General features: G+C 47.2%; 1 protein-coding gene and 1 non-coding gene across 3 annotated transcripts in view; both read left to right on the top strand.

The window, feature by feature from the left end:
• MYSM1 (Myb like, SWIRM and MPN domains 1) overlaps window positions 1-23,401 on the top strand; it is a 67,810-nt gene that overhangs the window by 16,938 nt on the left and 27,471 nt on the right. For both annotated transcript variants that reach the window (XM_063939269.1, XM_063939268.1), the window contains exons 8-18: window positions 1,130-1,824; window positions 9,821-9,951; window positions 10,041-10,144; window positions 11,048-11,125; window positions 18,270-18,352; window positions 18,620-18,674; window positions 18,811-18,861; window positions 20,654-20,728; window positions 21,302-21,490; window positions 21,810-21,942; window positions 22,817-22,922. In XM_063939269.1, coding sequence (XP_063795339.1) covers window positions 1,130-1,824; window positions 9,821-9,951; window positions 10,041-10,144; window positions 11,048-11,125; window positions 18,270-18,352; window positions 18,620-18,674; window positions 18,811-18,861; window positions 20,654-20,728; window positions 21,302-21,490; window positions 21,810-21,942; window positions 22,817-22,922 — 1,700 coding nt within the window. The remainder of the gene's footprint in view (window positions 1-1,129; window positions 1,825-9,820; window positions 9,952-10,040; window positions 10,145-11,047; window positions 11,126-18,269; window positions 18,353-18,619; window positions 18,675-18,810; window positions 18,862-20,653; window positions 20,729-21,301; window positions 21,491-21,809; window positions 21,943-22,816; window positions 22,923-23,401) is intronic.
• LOC134959534 (U5 spliceosomal RNA) lies at window positions 5,424-5,544 on the top strand. The gene has a single exon (XR_010187557.1). It is a non-coding gene; the product is annotated as a U5 spliceosomal RNA (small nuclear RNA).

Genomic DNA, 23,401 nt, shown 5'->3' with positions numbered 1-23,401 from the left:
CATGCGGGGCGGACTAGCCCTGTGCTGGGCGTCCCCCCGCATGTCAGGGAACATGATCGTAGCTGTGCTAAATTTAGCACAGCTACGATCAACTCTGGATGACCCCCTATGTGTTCTGCCTTTCCCACTTTTCTATTCTGTTTCCTAAGTCTGCACTTAGACCCCTTTCACCAATTGCAGTATTTATTCTACAAACCAGTCATCAGAAATGACTGTGCTAGGCTCACTGATACTGTCAGTATGGATTACAATCCTGGACGTTTTTGGGTCCCTAAAATACCAGGGATTGTAATAATTGCATTTTGGGTATTACAGGATTTAAAATACGTTGTTGCCCGGTCCCCTCCATGTTCTCCTAGCTGCCTGTAGAATATATGGAGTCCCGTGATGCAGCTGCTTTCAGTCACTGATAGGCTGGGAGCAAGTGGTGATGTCATTACTGCACAACGCTTTCCCAGCCAATCAGTGACCTAGAGCAGATGCATCACAGGACTGTGACTCTTCTTGCTGGTCCTGGGAGGGGACGGGACAACTCTCCGGCATAGAACAGGAGCCCCTTCTGAGCTCTACTAATAAAGAAAGTGAAAGGGGGGGGGGACAAGGGAGAAGGATGGCGGGGAGAGAAGGATAGAAGAGGGGGAAAGATAGCAGGGGGGATATCTGGTGGCACAGAGAGGGAAGGATAGCACAGGAGTAGAGATGGGTGGCAGAGAGGACTGGAGGGGGGCGATAGATGGCAAAGGACTGTAGGGACGTGTTGGATAGCAGAAGAACCGGAGGGGTGAGATGGATGGCAGGGAAAACGGGTGGAGAAAAAAATAAAACTTTATCTAAAAATACAATGTTTTTATTACAATTTTTTCCCTTAATCCCGATCCCAAGTGTCCAATAATCCTCAAATCCAGAGATTGCTCCTTCCTTATGAAGCATATCTGATTTATTCCTTTTCAAAGGGTTTTTCACCCTTTTAAAGGCAGAACTCATGTAACGTCTTAAGACCTGAAATGGAATTGATATGGCTTTCCAAGGAACGTTAGATCGTTTCACTTTACCGTCTTCCTGAGCTCCTGTCCAGCTTTGTCCATGTTTCTGCATGTATAAGATTGCAACCCTTATTCTGTTTGCGCAGTGCAAGACGGAGGATGGTGAGGAGGAAGACAAGGTGGGTCCCGCAGATCTTCATGTCTTCCATTCAGAAGACTCCAAGGCAGGAGCTGCCAGAGGTGACGAATTGTCCACATTCCGAGGACGAGCTGACCCCAACCTCAATGCTGTTAAGATTGAAACATTATCGGACGATGAGGAGATCGACATAACAGACGAGATGGACGAGGCACTTGCTGATAAGAGAGATCTTTCTGACACGCTAATAAATCCAGCAGATGATCTCTGCCACGGTATAAAGGAAGAGACCATTGCTACAGTAATAGACCATAGTCCTTCTGCAGCAGGGCACAAGCACACAGAGGTTGCCGGACCTGAGGAGCTCTGCCATAATGATGCTGGTGACCGTCTTCACTCCTCTACGAGTGGGACCCACGGTGATATTCCGGCTTCCAATCCACAAGGCGACGTCTCTCCCCATAAAGACTCTCAAGAGAAAGACGCTTGCAGTCCTCCGGTATCTTCCCCTCGATCCTATGACCACGAACATGACAACCAATATGAAACAGAGGAACTGAAACCTCCCGACCAGGAAGTAGAAATAGTCCGAGATTTCATTCAGGAGGAGGAAAAACAGGCAATCCCTGAGTTTTTCGAGGGTCGCCAAGCCAAAACCCCAGAACGCTATCTTAGGATCCGCAACTACATCCTGGATCGATGGTAACCTTTTATGTTGTAGTGGAATTTACTGCAGTAGTTTTTCTTTTCAATATGTGAGTAGCCTCTACAAAGTAGCAGGCTGCCAGGCCTTTATATAGCATCTGTAATACAGTCCCCCCGCATTCTGAATTCGTCTTATATTAATCCTTATTAACAAGCTCAGGGTGGCGTCATATGTCCCATTTCGGATAACGTGAATCCTACAGGCAGCTCTGCCTTGAAAGTTCAGCATGGAGGTGCTAAACTTCGTAAGGACCCAACTGCTCTGATAATTATGAAGGTCTTTTAACACATATTTGAAACCTTTACAGAACTTTATATTTTTGAGTAGAATTAAATCAATCACGCGACTAACATTTTAGCATCTATTTAAACCGTTTCCAAAACAAAGCCCTAACTTTCCATAAAAGATATAAAATCCCATTCCAAATTAGCCTGTGATCACCAGATAATAGCAGCCTGTCCTACAGAACTACTAGTACAGAGGGTGGATGGGAGAGAGCACTTAACATGCCTGATCTCCACCATCCTGGCACCTACACATTAGGGGGTATCCTAGTTTGAAAGAGGGGAGCCCCTTTTTCAAATATTGTGCCCCCTTAGTAGTTATTGGGCCTAATTCAGAGTTGATCGCAAGCAGCAAATTTGTTAGCAGTTGGGCAAAACCATGTGCACTGCAGGGGGGGGGGGGGGGCAGATGTAACATGTGCAGAGAGAGTTAGATTCGGGTGGGGTGTGTTCAAACTGAAATCTAAATTGCAGTGTAAAAATAAAGCAGTCAGTATTTACCGTGCACAGAAACAAAATAACCCACCCAAATCTAACTCTCTCTGCACATGTTCTATCTGCCCCCCCTGCAGTGCACATGGGGGTCATTCCTACCTGATCGTACGCTAGTTTTTTTCACTGCGGTGCGATCCAGTCAAAACTGCGCATGCGTATGCACCGCAATGCGCAGGCGCGTCGTACGGGTACAAAGCGGTTCATTGCTGATCGATGGATTTAACGAAGAATCCATTCGCACAGCTGATCGCAAGGAGATTGACAGGAAGAGGGCGTTTGTGGGTGGCAACTGACCGTTTTCTGGGAGTGGTTGGAAAAACGCGGGCGTGTCCAAGCGTTTGCAGGGCGGGTGTCTGACGTCAATTCTGGACAAGAACAGGCTGAAGTGATTGCAGCGGCTGAGTAAGTTCTGAGCTACTCAGAAACTGCACAAAACTCTTTTGTACCGCTCGGCTGCACGTGCGATCGCACACTTGCAAAGCAAAAATACTCTCCCCTATAGGCGGCGATCACCTGTTCGCAGAGCTGCAAAAAATAGCTAGCGATCAACTAGGAATGACCCCCATGGTTTTGTCCAACCGCTAACAAATTTGCTGCTGCGATCAACTCTGAATGAGGCCCATTGTCTGATGAGTAACATGCAATAACACTTTATACTCCAGAGATGTGAGGGTCCTAAAACCAAGATCTTCCCCATCCTGGCATCTATAAACTCCAGGGTCCCCTTATTTGATGGGGTAGGTTGTCTGTTTTTCAGAATGGTATACTGTGTTGTGCTACAATAATATTCCTAAACATGTTATCTATTTCATTCAAAAAGAAAAAAAATACATTATCACTTTCAAGTGCAGATGTTCTGAAAAACTGCATGTAGACTGTTTATTTGCTATTTTAGAAAGGGGGATTAATGGTGAAGCAAGGACCCCAAAGCATACCTCCCAACTGTCCCAATTTCTTTATCATCCACTAGGGGTCACTGGAGTACTCTTGGGATATGGACGGGCGTAGCCGAACAAAAGCACTGAATATTTAAATTTAGGACTCTCCCCCCCCTCCATATCCCCGAGTACCTCAGTGTACTCTCCCAGTGTTTTTTCGGTGCTCACAGCACGAACATCGGCTTGTGGTATACCCACACTTGGATTTTTATTTTTAATTTTTATTTTTACACATAGCACATCCCTTCCCAGTTTCTGGAAAAACATGGGTCCGGGATAGTGCCGCTGCAGGGGCAGCGCATGGCGTGTCGGTCCTCACAAAGAGCACCCTCACAGCCACAGACAGCATGGCGTGTCGGTCCTCACAAAGAGCACCCTCACAGCCACAGACAGCTCACTGCTTCTAAAAGAGCAGCCAGGACTAGAGAGCTGGACGGGCTTGCACAAAAGAAGCCCGTCGCAGCCATAGATCACTGGGACGCTGACTGGAGCTGGACGGAGCTTACACATAGAAGCCCCGTCACAGCCAGGACTACAAAGCTGAACGGAGCTAACACAAAGAAGCTCCGTTGCAGCCAGGACTACAGAATGACTCACACTGAAACAACCATGAGTCACATCAATGAAGACTGGACGGAGCTTACACAGAAGAAGCCCCGTCACAGCCATGACTCACTTCACTGAAACTGGACGGAGCTTACACACAAGAAGCCCCGTCACAGCCAGGAGTTACAGCGTCGCAAGGAAGGTAGGCTGGGGAACGGGGCGGTCAGCGCAGGCTGCCGCCCCGCTATGTAGGGGTTAACATGCCTCGCGCTCATACTGAGCTCCGTCCGGCAGCACAGCAGGGGGAGCTCAGACGCGCTATGCCCAGCCGCTACGCACAAGGTAAGCGCTCCGTTCGGCCGCTGCTTCGCCCGGCCGCACAGCACGCGGCTGCTCTCCCCACTCAGACACAGCAGAGCAGGGGGAAAACCATATTTATCAGCCGCTCCGCACAAGGTCTGACAAAGACGGTGAGCGCTCCGTTCGGCCGCAGCTTCGTCCGGCCGCACAGCACGTGGCTGCTCTCCCCACTCAGACACAGCAGAGCAGGGGGAAAACCATATTTATCAGCCGCTCCGTCCGGCGTCCGTGTTTCCCAGCGGTGGAAAGCGCTCCAGGCACGCCGCTGCTCTCCCCACTCAGGCGCCCTCACAACGGCCACAGCAGACCTCAGTGCAGGTGATGACAAAGGCTGTCGGCCGCCGCAGCTCTCTCAGTCTCAGTACAGAGACGGTGGGGGGAAGAGACCCGGTGGAAGTTGCCAGGTTAAATATATGTATAAGATATTTATAAGGATGGCCTGATAGTAATGGGCTATTAAATCTATATTACTGTCTGTGATGTAGCAGTATAATAGGCTTTTGAGCCTATATATTAATGGCTGTTATTAACATTGTAAAAAGGCTATTGAGCCTATATTGATGCTGTATAAATATATTAATGTCTGGAATATATATATATATTTATTCATAGAGCATGTGTTGTACCCGGCCTGTGATTATACTGTATAATAGGCTAGATTAACACGGGAACATTTGTAATTTGTTCTGTGATTATCACGGTCAGCATGGCAAAGGGGCCATTTTAACCATGCTTCCTGTTGTTTTCCAGTTTGTAATTCTGGAACATTCCTGCCCTACATCTCTAAGCCACCAGAGGCGCAGGGGTGTTAGGGGGAATTTTTGGTCAGCATAAGTTAGCCATGTAAACTGTATTTTTACATAATTCTAGAACATTCCTGCCCTACATCTCTAAGCCACCAGAGGCGCAGGGGTGTTAGTAGGAATTTGGTTCGGGTTTCATATGCCATGTGAACTGCTTTTCACATAAAGATTACTCTGGTTTCTCTTCACAGCCAATAAATCTTTCGGTTTTTACTAAAGATTTCCGTAGAGAGAAACAACCATGAGTTTAATATTAATATGCTGTTCAGCAATAAAATATATATATGACATGATAACGTCATAAGGCGTGCAATGGCTGTCCGTTGCCTATTGTGGTGTCTGTCTGCATAGCGAGTAAGGCTAGCGCAGACTAAAAATAATTTTCAAGTCCTATTTTAATGGCAATTCAAATAAACATCGGAGTCTCGGAAGTTATTCCGCCAGCTCTAACAAAAGACAGTCTTTCCAAAGGGCCAATTTCCCTTTGGGTACCATAGTGTTTATTTAACTGGTCTTATAATTTAATGCACGATTCTATGTCAAATCTCACACCGATAACTACGAGTGAGAAGGGTACATTAGACCAGCACTCAGATAGTGCAGGGTTGTTGCCAACATACATTGATAAATTACAGTGAGTCAATGTCTCCATTGTTACACTTAGTAGACTTTGACCACTATTTAATCGTTTCCAAGATGACGCCATCCGCCATTGGTAAATGCGTCTGTGTCAAACATTATAAAGACCCAAGAAACATTTGGGTCACTAGACTATGTATGGAAACAATGACATTACTGTTAAAAGAAGCTGCAGAGTATATCTGTAAAGCCTCTTCTAACGACGGTACTTCGATTCTCACTTTTCATCGTCGCTAGTTCAGCACGACAAGGCCACAGCTTGTTGGTCCTAAATTTGATATTCAGCCATTACCGCATCCAGTATCAAAACGGAATACTTGTGCCGGCGTTTAATCCCTTTAGACTTCAGTTTTTCAAGGCGGTGGTACAAAACACTCACGCCTTGTAACGACAGGACGCTACGGTCAGCAAGCCAGTAGTTTGATGATCTCTTTTCCAATTGTGGAAGCGCGTCTTTACATGTTACTTTTGCGGGGTTTCCAGACTTCAACTCATGGAGGTCTCAGCTAGTTACAAATTAAAGGACATGACTGCCTCAGTCGAACGGTTTGGCAGGTAGTCATTTGGTCTCTGCTGGGTTTTCAGCTGTCTTTATAATACAGGCAGTAGTACAACAACAGAGTCAGGGTTGCTTATTCCCCTCTGTTTGGGGTAACAAAACCATACAGCTACGTCGCAGTTTCAATCAGCAAGTCACTTACTGCAGTTTGAAAATAGATTTGCTGCGGTTAGTATTGGCAGATTGGAGCCACAAAATTGCATACTTGCACTTGATCTGCACAATGCAGATATACCCATTCCGGTTTGTTCATCACAGGTTTTAGCGTTTGCAAATCGCCACAGCCATTAACCATTTCAGGTCTACCGTTTCTTATACTCTGGTATTTACCAAAGTGATGTTGGAAGATGATAGTTCATCTCACATAAGAACTCTGTCGCAACAGAGTTTCTCTATCTTAGATGATCTGCTCATAAGAACTCTGTATCAACAAAGTTCCTCTAACTTGCGCTACTAATGTATACTGCGGTGGCAGATCACGTTCACAATTCCTAGGTAAGATTATAAATACGGTAATTCAAAGCATTTACCTACTACACCAGCAAGAACAAATGTACATCTAGTAATTAGTGCAATTCACGCACACTAACGGTACATTGGTGTATTCACCTAGTTAAGATAATAATGCGTTTTAAAGCGATTTAGTTCGCCGCCCTTCACTCGCGGTTCCCACAGAGGGGCGAGGGTGTCTGGACGAGAGTCGCAGAGGTTCAGGAGTTGTAGTTTACAAAAAATCAGCGACAGAGGTTCTAAAACACGATAGATTGCTGTCGATAAATGTCCTGGAACTACGTGAATTTTACAATGCACTACATGCTTCGCTTTCAGTCTGACCACGGGCAGTCAGACAACGCAACGGCAGTTGCATACAGAGAACAAAAAAGCCGCATGGCAATGCGGCAGGTAACTCCAATCCTCAATGGCTCAGAACACCATTATGTGAAAATGTCAAGAGATTATTCCGTGAGTGGACATCTGTTAGACAGATGATCTCACCCGTCAGAATTTGGATCCTGAAAACTGGACATTAAATCCAGAGGTGTTTCATATGTGAGTCCACAGAAGGGGGTTACCCTCAGGTATACATGATGGTATCTCGCCACAATTACAAAAGCTCAGTATGTGTACAAAACAACAGATCACAAGGGCAGTGGCGGTGGAGTGTGGTCATTCAGCATCGTGTATCTGGCTCCACCATTTTCCGCTGCTCTCTCTCTCTCTCCGTTGTCAAAACGGATCATAAGACAGTTCGTCACAGTCATACTGATGGTATCTCATGTGTGTCGGAGAAGTTGCTTCTCGAATTTCCAAGGAATACTTGCACACGATCTTGGGCCGCTCATAATACGTCCAACCTGGTACATCAGGGAACGTTTTTTTACCCATAGTTACCTATGTACCTATTACCTATGTACCGCAGCTGCGGTTGATGGGGTGAGGGTTCAAACCGCCCTCTTAAGAAATAGAGCATTACAGTGTCGGTTATACCAACCAGGTTACGAGCTAGTAGACCGCTTAAGGCAGCTCATTATTACAAAATTTCGTGTGCTTACATAAGTCGTAAACCTCGGAAGTTTCCGACATCATCCTTCAAGTTATCCGTATTCTGTTAAACGGGGTGGTATGGAAAACTGCGTTTACTTGCACGGAGGGTGCAGGTATCTGTGTAGTAAACTTATCTTCAAAGACGTTTGTCTTTATTGCATCTGTACACACCGTTATACAAGGTGTCACCAAAGTTCAGATTCTATTTATCTCACCTACAGCGCCAGGTGGCTTGAGGTTGGGTTCAGATTTCTTACAGTTTTCATATTTTGAACCCTTACAACAAATGGGGATTAAGTTTCTCACTTTGGAAAACATTTTTATTCTAGCCTTGGCTTCGGCAAGGGTTTTGTTTTCATATTTGGGTGCCTTGTATTCCAAGCCACCGTATTTGAGTTTTCTCATGACAAAGCAGATCTTCGGACGAATTCCGCTTTCGTATTCTTCACATCAATATACCAATAGTGGTTCCTGTGTGGACAGCACATTCTAGAATTCTGAATGTGGTACACGCATTACGCGTTTATATATGTCCCGAATGTCTACAGTACGTGATATCAATACGTTGTTTGTTCTCTATGATTCTGCCAACTGGGGTTAGCCAGTTTCTCAGCAGACATTATCCAGTGGGATAATAATAATGACTACAAGTCAGGCTTACTTTAAGGCTAAGTTACAATCGCCTACGTCAGTAATAGCTCATCCCACAGGTTCTGTGGGAATGTCAGACCCAGCGGGTCGTGGAGCGTCTACGACGCGGCTACATAGCCGTGCACGTTACACGTTATGAATGGTGGCGCCATCAGCATCTAGCTTTGGCCTGCCTACTGTTACAAGTATCAAACAGCTCTCCCGCCCACGAGGGAAGCTTTGGTACGTCCCAAGAGTACTCCAGTGACCCCTAGTGGATGATAAAGAAAATAGGATTTTGGTACTTACCAGGTAAATCCTTTTCTTTGAATCCATAGGGGGCACTGGACGCCCACCCAGAGCAGTTTTACCTGGGTTGTTTTAAGCTCAAGGGAGCTTAGGGTAACAAGTTTTACTTGATTGATATTAAGCTCAGAGGAGCTTATGGGAACACATTTTCACCGATTGGTTCAAATTATAAAGTTCTATCGGTTATGGTGTCAACTGTTTAGTTGACAGTAAGGTTATGGGTCAACATTGTTGTTGTCCGTTATGTTATGGTTATGGTGTCAACTGTTTAGTTGACAGTAAGGTTATGGGTCAACATTGTGGTTGTCCGTTATGTTATAGGTATTCTCCATTGTCAACCTCTCTATATAGTTCCTGTTCGCTCAGTAAAAAACACTGAGAGAGTACACTGAGGTACTCGGGGATATGGAGGGGGGGGAGAGTCCTAAATTTAAATATTCAGTGCTTTTGTTCGGCTACGCCCGTCCATATCCCAAGAGTACTCCAGTGCCCCCTATGGATTCAAAGAAAAGGATTTACCTGGTAAGTACCAAAATCCTATTTTTCGCAGGACAGTCCCATTTTTTGGGACTGTCCGCTGTCCCACCTGCACTGTGAAGAAAATGTGAGGCATGACAGGCGGTCGCTGCATTGCCGCAAAGCCACACACCCTTTTAAAGAGTTCACACCCCGTTTTCGGGCGGGCGCAGCTTCGCTGCGCTATGGAGTCCCGATTCTCAGCTAGGAATGACAGAGTAATGATAAGGATGTCACTGAGGGATTTGGCGCACGTGACAGGTGCTCTCTGAAGAGCTACTTGATGCGGGAGTTGCTGTAATGGATGTATTTTCCATTAAGGACCCGTAGACTCTGAAACTTACGTTTTATCTCCTGTGTTTGTGTAGGAAAAATAGCAAGCCCAATTACTTGAACAAAACGTCAGTGCGTCCTGGACTAAAAAACTGTGGGGATGTCAACTGCATTGGGCGTATCCACACGTACCTGGAATTAATTGGAGCCATTAACTTTGGCTGCGGTAAGATGCAATAAATCACATTTTCTTTCACGTCCACTAGGGGGCACATTCACTTCCACATACTGACCATATTTTCTTTAATCTTCCAGAGCAAGCCGTTTACAACAGACCCCGACCAGTGGATAAAACAAAGTACAAAATGGGGAAGGATACTTTGGAAGCGTACGAGCTAGCCCATCGCCTGGAGTCTATGGTAAGAGAGTTTGGTGCGCTCCATGCCCAAACGTAGTTTAGTACAGTCGTTCCGTCAAATTGCTGATGTGATATGCGGCCGATGTGTCACAGATGTGCAGGAACAAAAGTGTTTAGTAAGTGTTGTTTCTAGCATTACTGCGATGCAGACTAACGGCTGATATTGACTATATTGTGGCCAGAGGCATGAACCTCCGATATAGGCCCTCATTCCGAGTTGATCGCTCGCTAGCTACTTTTATCAGCCGTGCAAACACATAGTCGCCGCGCATGGGGGAGTGTATTTTTGCTTTGCAAGAGTGCGAACGCCTGTGCAGCCGAGCGGTACAAAAACATTTTGTGCCAAACAAGACTAGCCCTGTAGTTACATATTCTGTGCGATGATTGCTGCGACGAAGGTCCCGGAATTGACGTCAGACACCCGCCCTGCAAACGCATGGACACGCCTGCGTTTTTCCAAACATTCCCAGAAAACGGTCAGTTGCCACCCACAAACGCCTTCTTCCTGTCAATCTCCTTGCGATCGCCCGTGCGAATGGATTCTTCACACAAACCCATCGCTGAGCGGCGATCCGTTTTGTACCCGTACGATGAGCGCGCAGATTAGACCTGATCGCAGGCTGTACGAAAACGCAGCCTAGCGATCAGGTCTGAATCAGTAGATATATTGCACTGTGTGTAGGCCCCTTTAGTCTCTGCACTGCCGGGAACCGTCCTTCTCATAAGCTCTGTCCCAGAACTTCAGCCGCGATAAAGTCGGTTCATTGAATTACCGCATTGCAACTTTGGGCAAAATGATCACACCACAATTGCAATTTAAAATGGGGATTATGATAAATATGCCCCTTAATGTTTATATCATATGAAGAAATACTGTGCATTAGTAACTCTCCGCTTGTTGCAGCGCACTAGGCGGCGGCGTGTCAGAGACCCGTGGGGGAACTGGTGCGATCCTCGGGATCTGGAAGGACAGACTTTTGAGGTGGGTCTGTTATAGCCTTTTACTCATCAGCTAGTTACTGCTGTCTTCATCATATCTCAGCTATAGCCTGTTATTATGCAGTATGTATTGTCATAGAATTCAGCTTTATCTGTAAGTCACATGACACATGTCCCACCCTGGCTGTAAGTCACATGACACATATATTTCTCTAGCATCCATAAGGGATATTGGGGAGACTTAGTACGATGGGGTATAGACGGGGTCCAAAGGAGCCGGTACACTTTAAATTTCTCCCCTCTATGCCTCCTCCCACAGGCAGTTTAGAAAAAAGTGCCCTCAGGGGAGGATGCACACTGCAGCTCCAGAGAGTTTTCTTCAATTTCTTTTAAACTTTTATTATTTTCAGTATGCTGTTTGGGCAACAGTATACTTTCACCTTGGGAGTTAGAGGGGGGCGGTCACTGGCCTTGCGAGGTGTCAGAGACGCTTCCCCGCTGCAGGACCACTGTCCTGGGAGGTTGTTTGTTCAGCGGGGCCCACACCTTAGCTGTCGCAATCGCAGCACACCGCACACCCCTAACATATGCCTGAAGGTGACGTCTGTGGTGAGTATAAGCCGGGGGAACCGCTAGGGGGGTCCCCCGGTTCAAAGTGCGGCTGAACGCGGCATATGTGACCCTCCTGGGGGGTACTCGCTAGAGCCCCCCCCCGTGTAAACTGGCTCAAGATGGCTTAAACTAGCACTTGTGTGATGTTTTTAAGCATGATAGGAAACACTGCCAGTATAAATCTCACCACTCTTTGTTATTGTGGGGGTAATTCTGAGTTGATTGCAGCAGCAAGTTTGTTAGCAATTGGGCAAAACCATGTGCACTGCAGGGGGGGCAGATATAACATGTGCAGAGAGAATTAGATTTGGGTGGGTTATTTTGTTTCTGTGCAGGGCAAATACAGGCTGCTTTATTCTTACACTGCAATCTAGATTCCAGTTTGAACACGCCCCACCCAAATCTAACTCTCTGCACATGTTGCATCTGCCCCCCCCCCCCCCCCCCCACCTCCTCCCGCAGTGCACATGGTTTTGCCCAACTGCTAACAAAATTGCTGCCGCTATCAACTCGGAATGACCACCTATGTTCCTTCTCTCATATATGTCCTTTTACCTTTGGGTACTGTTTTACCTATAACTGCCTGTGGGAGGGGGCATAGAGGGGAGGAGCCAGCACACCCAGTGTAGAAATTTAAAGTGCACCGGCTCCTTTGGACCCAGTCTATACCCCATTGTACTAAGTCTCCCCAATATCCCTTATGGACTACGAGAAAAGTATTTACCGGTAGGTAATTAAAATCCTATTTTCTCTAACGTCCTAGTGGATGCTGGGGACTCCGAAAGGACCATGGGGAATAGCGGCTCCGCAGGAGACTGGGCACAAAAGTAAAAGCTTTAGAACTACCTGGTGTGCACTGGCTCCTCCCCCTATGACCCTCCTCCAAGCCTCAGTTAGATTTTTGTGCCCGAACGAGAAGGGTGCATACTAAGGGGCTCTCCTGAGCTGCTTAGAGTAAAAGTTTAAAGTAGGTTTTTTATTTTCAGTGAGACCTGCTGGCAACAGGCTCACTGCACCGAGGGACTAAGGGGAGAAGAAGCGGACTCACCTGCGTGCAGAGTGGATTGGGCTTCTTAGGCTACTGGACATTAGCTCCAGAGGGACGATCACAGGCCCAGCCATGGATGGGTCCCAGAGCCGCGCCGCCGGCCCCCTTACAGAGCCAGAAGACTGAAGAGGTCCGGAAAATCGGCGGCAGAAGACGTCCTGTCTTCAATAAGGTAGCGCACAGCACCGCAGCTGTGCGCCATTGCTCTCAGCACACTTCACACTCCGGTCACTGAGGGTGCAGGGCGCTGGGGGGGGCGCCCTGAGACGCAATAAAAATACCTTTTTTGGCAAAAAATACATCACATATAGCTCCTGGGCTATATGGATGCATTTAACCCCTGCCAATTTTTCCATAAAAAAGCGTGAGAAAGGCCGCCGAGAAGGGGGCGGAGCCTATCTCCTCAGCACACTGGCGCCATTTTTTCCTCACAGCTCCGTTGGAGGAAGGCTCCCTGACTCTCCCCTGCAGTCCTGCACTACAGAAACAGGGTAAAACAAGAGAGGGGGGGCACTAATTTGGCAGATAAATATATACAGCAGCTATATCAGGGAAAAACACTTATATAAGGTTATCCCTATATATATATATATATATAGCGCTCTGGTGTGTGCTGGCAAACTCTCCCTCTGTCTCCCCAAAGGGCTAGTGGGGTCCTGTCCTCTATCAGAGCATTCCCTGTGTGTGTGCTGTGTGTCGGTACGTTGTGTCGACATGTATGAGGAGGAAAATGGTGTGGAGGCGGAGCAATTGCCTGTGTTAGTGATGTCACCCCCTAGGGAGTCGACACCTGACTGGATGGTCTTATGGAAAGAATTACGTGATAGTGTCAGCACTTTACAAAAGACTGTTGACGACATGAGACAGCCGGCAAATCAGTTAATACCTGTACAGGCGTCTCAAACACCGTCAGGGGCTATAAAACGCCCGTTACCTCAGGTCGATACAGACACTGACACGGACACTGACTCCAGTGTCGACGGTGAGGAAACAAACGTATTTTCCAGTAGGGCCACACGTTACATGATCACGGCAATGAAGGAGGTTTTGAACATTTCTGATACTACAAGTACCACAAAAAAGGGTATTATGTGGGGTGTGAAAAAACTACCCGTAGTTTTTCCTGAATCAGATGAATTAAATGAGGTGTGTGATGAAGCGTGGGTTTCCCCCGATAAAAAACTGCTAATTTCTAAAAAATTATTGGCATTATACCCTTTCCCGCCAGAGGTTAGGGCACGTTGGGAAACACCCCCTAGGGTAGATAAGGCGCTCACACGCTTATCAAAACAAGTGGCGTTACCGTCTCCTGATACGGCCGCCCTCAAGGAACCAGCTGATAGGAAGCTGGAAAATATCCTAAAAAGTATATACACACATACTGGTATTATACTGCGACCAGCAATCGCCTCAGCCTGGATGTGCAGTGCTGGGGTGGCTTGGTCGGATTCCCTGACTGAAAATATTGATACCCTGGACAGGGACAATATATTATTGACTATAGAGCATTTAAAGGATGCATTTCTATATATGCGAGATGCACAGAGGGATATTTGCACTCTGGCATCAAGAGTAAGTGCGATGTCCATTTCTGCCAGAAGAGGGTTATGGACGCGACAGTGGTCAGGTGATGCGGATTCCAAACGGCATATGGAAGTATTGCCGTATAAAGGGGAGGAGTTATTTGGGGTCGGTCTATCGGACCTGGTGGCCACGGCAACGGCTGGGAAATCCACCTTTTTACCCCAGGTCACCTCTCAGCAGAAAAAGATACCGTCTTTTCAGGCTCAGTCCTTTCGTCCCCATAAGGGCAAGCGGGCAAAAGGCCACTCATATCTGCCCCGGGGCAGAGGAAGGGGAAAAAGACTGCAGCAGACAGCCTCTTCCCACGAACAGAAGCCCTCCCCCGCTTCTGCCAAGTCCTCAGCATGACGCTGGGGCCTTACAAGCGGACTCAGGCACGGTGGGGGCCCGTCTCAAGAATTTCAGCGCGCAGTGGGCTCACTCGCAAGTGGACCCCTGGATCCTGCAGGTAGTATCTCAGGGGTACAAATTGGAATTCGAGACGTCTCCCCCTCGCCGGTTCCTGAAGTCTGCTTTACCAACGTCTCCCCCCGACAGGGAGGCGGTATTGGAAGCCATTCACAAGCTGTATTCCCAGCAGGTGATAATCAAGGTACCCCTCCTACAACAGGGAAAGGGGTATTATTCCACGCTGTTTGTGGTACCGAAGCCGGACGGCTCGGTGAGACCCATTTTAAATCTGAAATCCTTGAACACTTACATAAAAAGGTTCAAGTTCAAGATGGAGTCACTCAGAGCAGTGATAGCGAACCTGGAAGAAGGGGACTATATGGTGTCTCTGGACATCAAGGATGCTTACCTCCATGTCCCAATTTGCCCTTCTCACCAAGGGTACCTCAGGTTTGTGGTACAGAACTGTCACTATCAGTTTCAGACGCTGCCGTTTGGATTGTCCACGGCACCCCGGGTCTTTACCAAGGTAATGGCCGAAATGATGATTCTTCTGCGAAGAAAAGGCGTCTTAATTATCCCTTACTTGGACGATCTCCTGATAAGGGCAAGGTCCAGAGAACAGTTAGAGGTCGGAGTAGCACTATCTCAAGTAGTACTACGACAGCACGGATGGATTCTAAATATTCCAAAATCGCAGCTGATTCCGACGACACGTCTGCTGTTCCTAGGGATGATTCTGGACACAGTACAGAAAAAGGTGTTTCTCCCGGAGGAGAAAGCCAGGGAGTTATCCGACCTAGTCAGGAACCTCCTAAGACCAGGCCAAGTGTCAGTGCATCAATGCACAAGGGTCCTGGGAAAGATGGTGGCTTCTTACGAAGCGATTCCATTCGGCAGATTCCACGCAAGAACTTTTCAGTGGGATCTGCTGGACAAATGGTCCGGATCGCATCTTCAAATGCATCAGCGGATAACCCTGTCTCCAAGGACAAGGGTGTCTCTCCTGTGGTGGTTACAGAGTGCTCATCTCCTAGAGGGCCGCAGATTCGGCATTCAGGATTGGGTCCTGGTGACCACGGATGCCAGCCTGAGAGGCTGGGGAGCAGTCACACAGGGAAAAAATTTCCAGGGCTTGTGGTCAAGCATGGAAACGTCACTTCACATAAATATCCTGGAACTAAGGGCCATTTACAATGCCCTAAGTCAGGCAAGGCCTCTGCTTCAGGGTCAGCCGGTGTTGATCCAGTCGGACAACATCACGGCAGTCGCCCACGTAAACAGACAGGGCGGCACAAGAAGCAGGAGGGCAATGACGGAAGTTGCAAGGATTCTTCGCTGGGCGGAAAATCATGTGATAGCACTGTCAGCAGTGTTCATTCCGGGAGTGGACAACTGGGAAGCAGACTTCCTCAGCAGACACGATCTTCACCCGGGGGAGTGGGGACTTCACCCAGAAGTCTTCCACATGATTGTGAACCGTTGGGAAAAACCAAAGGTGGACATGATGGCGTCCCGCCTCAACAAAAAACTGGACAGATATTGCGCCAGGTCAAGGGACCCTCAGGCAATAGCTGTGGACGCTCTGGTAACACCGTGGGTGTACCAGTCAGTATATGTGTTCCCTCCTCTGCCTCTCATACCCAAGGTACTGAGAATCATAAGAAGGAGAGGTGTAAAGACTATACTCGTGGCTCCGGATTGGCCAAGAAGGACTTGGTACCTGGAAATTCAGGAGATGCTCACGGAGGACCCGTGGCCTCTACCTCTAAGAAAGGACCTGCTCCAGCAGGGACCATGTCTGTTCCAAGACTTACCGCGGCTGCGTTTGACGGCATGGCGGTTGAACGCCGGATTCTGAAGGAAAAAGGCATTCCAGATGAAGTCATCCCTACCCTGATAAAGGCCGGGAAGGATGTAACTGTGCAACATTATCACTGTATTTGGCGTAAATATGTTGCGTGGTGTGAGGCCAGGAAGGCCCCTACAGAGGAATTTCAACTGGGTCGATTCCTGCATTTCCTGCAAACAGGACTGTCTATGGGCCTCAAATTAGGGTCCATTAAGGTTCAAATTTCGGCCCTGTCAATATTCTTCCAAAAAGAACTAGCTTCAGTTCCTGAAGTTCAGACGTTTGTCAAGGGGGTACTGCATATACAGCCTCCTTTTGTGCCTCCAGTGGCACCTTGGGATCTCAATGTAGTTTTGGGATTCCTAAAATCACATTGGTTTGAACCACTCACCACTGTGGACTTAAAATATCTCACATGGAAAGTGGTAATGCTGTTAGCCCTGGCTTCAGCCAGGCGTGTATCAGAATTGGCGGCTTTATCCTATAAAAGCCCTTACCTAATTTTTCATACGGACAGGGCAGAATTGAGGACTCGTCCTCAATTTCTCCCGAAGGTGGTTTCAGCATTTCACTTAAACCAGCCTATTGTGGTGCCTGCGGCTACTAGGGACTTGGAGGATTCCAAGTTGCTGGACGTAGTCAGGGCCCTGAAAATATGTTTCCAGGACGGCTGGAGTCAGAAAATCTGGCTCGCTGTTTATCCTGTATGCACCCAACAAACTGGGTGCTCCTGCTTCTAAGCAGACGATTGCTCGTTGGATTTGTAGTACAATTCAGCTTGCACATTCTGTGGCAGGCCTGCTACAGCCAAAATCTGTAAAAGCCCATTCCACACGGAAAGTGGGCTCATCTTGGGCGGCTGCCCGAGGGGTCTCGGCTTTACAACTTTGCCGAGCAGCTACTTGGTCAGGGGCAAATACGTTTGCAAAATTCTACAAATTTGATACCCTGGCTGAGCAGGACCTGGAGTTCTCTCATTCGGTGCTGCAGAGTCATCCGCACTCTCCCGCCCGTTTGGGAGCTTTGGTATAATCCCCATGGTCCTTTCGGAGTCCCCAGCATCAACTAGGACGTTAGAGAAAATAAGAATTTACTTACCGATAATTCTATTTCTCATAGTCCGTAGTGGATGCTGGGCGCCCATCCCAAGTGCGGATTGTCTGCAATACTTGTACATAGTTATTGTTACAAAAATCGGGTTATTATTGTTGTGAGCCATCTTTTCAGAGGCTCCTCTGTTATCATGCTGTTAACTGGGTTCAAATCACAAGTTGTACGGTGTGATTGGTGTGGCTGGTATGAGTCTTACCCGGGATTCAAAATCCTTCCTTATTGTGTACGCTCGTCCGGGCACAGTATCCTAACTGAGGCTTGGAGGAGGGTCATAGGGGGAGGAGCCAGTGCACACCAGGTAGTTCTAAAGCTTTTACTTTTGTGCCCAGTCTCCTGCGGAGCCGCTATTCCCCATGGTCCTTTCGGAGTCCCCAGCATCCACTACGGACTATGAGAAATAGAATTATCGGTAAGTAAATTCTTATTTTTTTCCTGTGGATGCTTAAGTAGGCATATTGATGGTCCCCCACCCAGGGTCACATGGCTTTGCATAGAACTCGGTGGGAGTGTCAGAGAAAACATTTGGAATATATGTGTACGAATAAGGATGATAGTTTAAAAACGTAACATGACTTCTCCATCTGTCAGCACCTATCGGCAGAAGAGCTAGCGAGGAGGCGCGAGATCATCAATACATCAAAGTGTCCAAAGGGATCAAGAACATCCAAGAGGTAGGATAAAGTGTGGGATGACTTACTGTTCCGTTTTATCCTGTATATATAGTATGTCACAGGAGATTGCGGCCCCTGCAGTGTTGGCTGAATTACAGTGTAGACTGTGTAACGTCTACAGCGGTTATAACAGTAGATATTTCTATCGATGGTGTGCTCTTACACATACTGTACAGTACTGTAACAGGGCTATAGGATGTGATGCAATAATACACTGGAGTCCGTGTATGCATTATTTGCTTCTAACAGTAATACTGTATTTCTCAGCTCTTTCGACCCCTTCCAGCTGATCCACTGCTCTGACTTTACAGAGGACAAACAGGTATTACACATATGGTTAACACTATAAAATTAATGTAGTTAATTAAATTATTTAAATCTCCCAAAACAAGCGTTAGTCTGACAGAAGGATGTAATTTAGCGTCTGTCTTCATCAGATCATATTTATTATCTTTTAGGCTCCGTTCCGAGTGAAAGTATCCGCGGAAGCCATGTTGGTATTAGATTTGGTGAGTATTATTGATCCAGTAATTGCGCAGAGGTCAACTACCGTGTCTGTGTTGCGCAGGAAGCACGGTCGTTGAGGCGTCGGCCTTGGTGGTTGGCGTTTCGTTGCTTTTTTGATTTTGAGTGGTGGAGATCCGGTGGTTTTGAATCATGTGTGGGAGGCCTTGACGGGAAACCGTGAGGTTTTTTGTCTATGGTGTGTGTATATATGTATATATAAATCTACTTACCTCATACCTGCCTACCTACCTCTCTCTATCTATCGAAAAATCTAATTTTACATAATTTTCCAAGATTACAGCAGTGGTTCCCAAACTTTCTTGAATCACGACACTCTGGAGTATCACTTTTTTCATGGAACCCCTGGGCCAAAATTTCCATATTGACAAATTCAGAAAAAAATGATTACGTTACGTAAATTGTGCTTCCCTGTCGCCCTTCAGATCAGTTATGGGGTGGGGGACAGGGCTGCACTTTTGTTTGTCCACGTACATTTTGATAGGTAAAACCAGCACTGGCAGCTGCCAATCACATGGACCAAAAAATAAAGTGGTCTGGTCCTGGGCCACAAACCCATGGGACCCGTGCAAGTGCCCGGTGGCACCGCAGTGTGTCACGGCACCCAGTTTGGGAAGCACCGGCCTAGAGTATGCATCTCTCACATTGAGAGACATAAGCCTACGGATATAGCTTATTCTCTCAGGATCTCACCGGCTATACCCCCTACAACCATGTTTCACGATATCCGATTGCACGCTCCTGTGGGTCGCATGCAACATCTACTGGTTGTCCGTGCTGCACGGCCAATCAGAAGATACCACGTGCAACCTGGCGCAGTTTAATGAAGGACGGAACAAGAGATAATTTCATTGTTCATTAAATTGTTTACTGTGTACGGGCAATCTGTGATGGTCCGGGGTGAATGGAAATCACCCAGACCATTGTCTCATTTGCCCGTGTGTACCTGGCCTTAGACATACTGGCACCGCACATACTCAGTGCCACACAGAAAAAAAGAAGAACATGCAGGTGTTCACTCCAAGCACTAAAAACACTGGTAATCAGAACGGTTATAATAAACTCTACAATTTAGCATTGAGAGAAATTGAGGTTCTTAGCACAATTTTTGGCCAAAAATGCAAGCTCATAGTACCCATTCTAATATGTAGACAGCAAATGCAAGGACCCATACTAAGTGAAGGGTGGGGAGGGGGGCCTGGACTGCACACTCTAATTTTTGCTACCTTGCTGAGACTTATAGTGTCACACAGAAAAAAATTAAATATATGTGCGCACTCCTAGCACTAAGAGCACTGGTAATCAGAGGGCAGTTGGGAGATGCTGTGATCACCTCTGCTCTGCATACGCACGGCATCTAAACAGTGCTGGGGAGTGAGGCAGGGGCTGCCCAGCTCCTCAGGGAGCGCTGGGCACGCCCCAAATATGACGAAAATGGGTCGCCTGGCGAGGCCCCGCCCCTTCTTTTGAAACCCCGCCCCTTACCAGCCACGGCGGATCCCGATTTGAACAGTTCAGAAGTTGGGAGGTATGTTGTTATGTTGTTCCGTCATTTTGATTGGCTTGTAACTAGTGTATGTGTGTATGTATATATCATATCTATGTACATACCTACCTCATATCTCTCTCTCATGTCTCTGACATTTGTCCATCTCATATCTCTCTATCTTATATCTAAGGTCAGACTAGATTGTCCGGTTCTTATCTGCCGTTACATTGCATGTTTCCATGTGACACTGGACGAGCATTTATATCTATGACTCCCCTGTCTTACAGCACGCTCATGTCTCTATGGCGGAGGTCATTGGCTTATTGGGTGGAAGTTACTCTGAAGCAGATCGTACTATTGAAGTAAGTTTGTTTACATTTTTTTTTCTAAACCTATGATAAAGTATTTCTAGAACAATGTAACCCTTTTATTTTACATGAATATATATCCGAGCCTGTGTACTGCTCCATTACTGACTATTCATGATGTAGCTGCAGGTTCCTACTCCTCCTGTGCAGTAGTGTAATCATACCTCCCAACTTCTGGGAGGTAGAGAGAGGGAGTCCCTGCGTGGTGTAGCTGCACCCTTCAGGAAAAGAGGCGTGGGCTCAGAAAAGGGGGCGTGGGCTCACGGGTAAGCCGAGATTGAGAGCCACGCCCCCATTTCACGTCACTATGGGGTCATGGTCAGCGTTCTGTGAGCTGCTGGCATGTCCCCTGTCCCTCCTGTCTCCGTGCACATGCAAGTGACAGGAGCCTCCCAGCTGTGTGTGTTCCCCCCCCCCCCCCCCCCCTTCCCGATGTATATTTTCCCCATCAGTTCCAGAGGTTCCCGGCGCTCTGTATGAGAACAGCTGTTTGGTGATTAGTATGAGGCTATGTAGATGGAGGACAGAACAGTACAGGATCTTTCCATCACTGTGTTCTCCTTACAGATCTGGGCCGCAGAACCGTGCAACAGCCTCAGTACCGGGCTGCAGTGTGAGATGGACCCAGTGTCCCAGACCCAGGCATCCGAGGCCCTATCCATGCGAGGCTACAGGGTCATCGGGTGGTACCACTCCCATCCAGCCTTCGACCCCAACCCTTCCATCCGAGATATCGACACTCAGGCCAAGTACCAGGTGCCACATCCATTACTTTGTATTTACTGTCTCACAAGGGTAATGAAAGTGATGATCATAGTTCTATCAGTCTCGCTGAATGCAGGGTGGTGTATTGTCCTCACTCTTATACAACGCACGCACATTCCTGTGGCATAAAGCACTTCCGACATTCTGTTGATCAGATTGTTTTTTTGGGGGTTTTTTTGTTTCATTTCTTAGTATCCCCTTTGTGACTTTACAATGTATAGAAAACACAATTACTCATCTAAGACTTGTCTACCGTATTCTTTTACTGATGTCTGATTCACTAATGGCAAATCTCTTCAATCTTATTCAGAGTTATTTTTCCCGGGGCGGAGCAAAGTTTTTGGGGATGATCATAAGTCCGTACAATCGCAACAACCCCCTCCCCCAGTCCCAGCTGTCCTGTCTGGTCATTAGTGATGAGCTAAGCGAAGATGGCTCATACAGTAAGTACACATTATATGCTCTGGGCAAAGCAATGCACCGTGTCCCCTACAACCCCATTCACGGGGATACCCCTTCTACTATGCCACGCCTTCTCTCCACATGCTTCCATACAGTGAATGGCTGTCAGCACTCTGATTGGTGGATAGCTCCAGCCATCCACCAATCAGAGTGCTGACAGCCATTCCCTGTCTGGCTGCAGGATGGGAGGCAGGTAGAGAATGCTGCACTCTTGATTGGTGTATTTCTCCAGCCATCCACCAATCAGCATGCTGACAGCCATTCCCTGTCTGGCTGGGGGGTAGGTAGAGAATGAAAAGTTATTTTAATTGGTATCTTCACCCAAAATGTATATTTTGTTGTGAAAGAGACAGGCCTCTTGCCTAGTAATGTAGCACCGCCAGCTGTGAAGGGGAACCGGAATACTGTGGGCGCTGAGTATACGTTTTGTAATTATAGCTGCCCCCTACGCGCTTTGTGAAACAAACATGACATTTGGGTGAATATTCCTTTAATGATTTCTTCCTGTATTGATTGGTTTGGAATGATCACTGTACAGTTATGTCTCTACAAGAGCCATGAACATCAGCCAGGTCTCCCCTGGATATATCTATTGCTCCATATGCTGAAGGTCTCAGTACCACCAAGACATGGGGTAGGCCCAAGTATTCAGGAGGGGGCAGGGGGAGCATGCTCACGGAGGAACACTGCTTCTCCCAATCAGGATGAGCATACGTATGGTGCTAGCCACAGAGGGGGGGGGATCTATGTGCCACCCCTGCTTTCCCGCACCCACACAGAGACCCAGATCTGACCCAATCAGCTGACGCGGCAACGTATCCGCTCACCATCGTTACCATGTTTTCTGTCTCGCAGGAATACCATACCGGTTTGATGTGGAGCCCATGTCCGGAGAGCCGCACTGGGAAATTGTGTTTGAGAAAACTAGATGGATAATTGAGAAGTACCGGCAGTCACACAGGTATGACATCAGCGTGACTTTGGGAATACAGTATTCTACGAATGGAGGATGATATAGAAACACGGTGGGGGGGGATTCAAATGTTTGAAAAGACGGTTGGGTGTCTGTTTTTTCCTGTCTGTTAGATAGGAACAAACAGACACCCAACTGACTTTTTTCAAACAATTGAATATCCCCCATAGAATATGACGGCAGATAAGAACCACTTGGCCCATCTAGTCTGCCCTAAATGTTCTTTTATTACCCATGGGGACACACAGAGCAGCGCCATATGTTAGTAATGACATATATTTATCAGAAAGGATCAGTGAAAATGTCTCCTTACTTGGGATAGCCCATCTTTGTCTTCTGTCTTTTATAATGTTATATTTCTCTTTCATCCATCTGGGGTACGCTGCGCCGTTACTTGTGGGTTAGAGGTGTGTGGTTGTGGAGTTTGGCACAGAACCCATTAAAAAACTAACTCCTCCCCCCTCTAA

This window comes from Pseudophryne corroboree, chromosome 9 (genome assembly GCF_028390025.1).
Source record: "Pseudophryne corroboree isolate aPseCor3 chromosome 9, aPseCor3.hap2, whole genome shotgun sequence".
In the NCBI taxonomy this organism is placed as follows: Eukaryota; Metazoa; Chordata; class Amphibia; order Anura; family Myobatrachidae; genus Pseudophryne; species Pseudophryne corroboree.
Note: the sequence above shows the minus strand (reverse complement) of the source record. Positions and strands in the feature narration are given on the sequence as shown.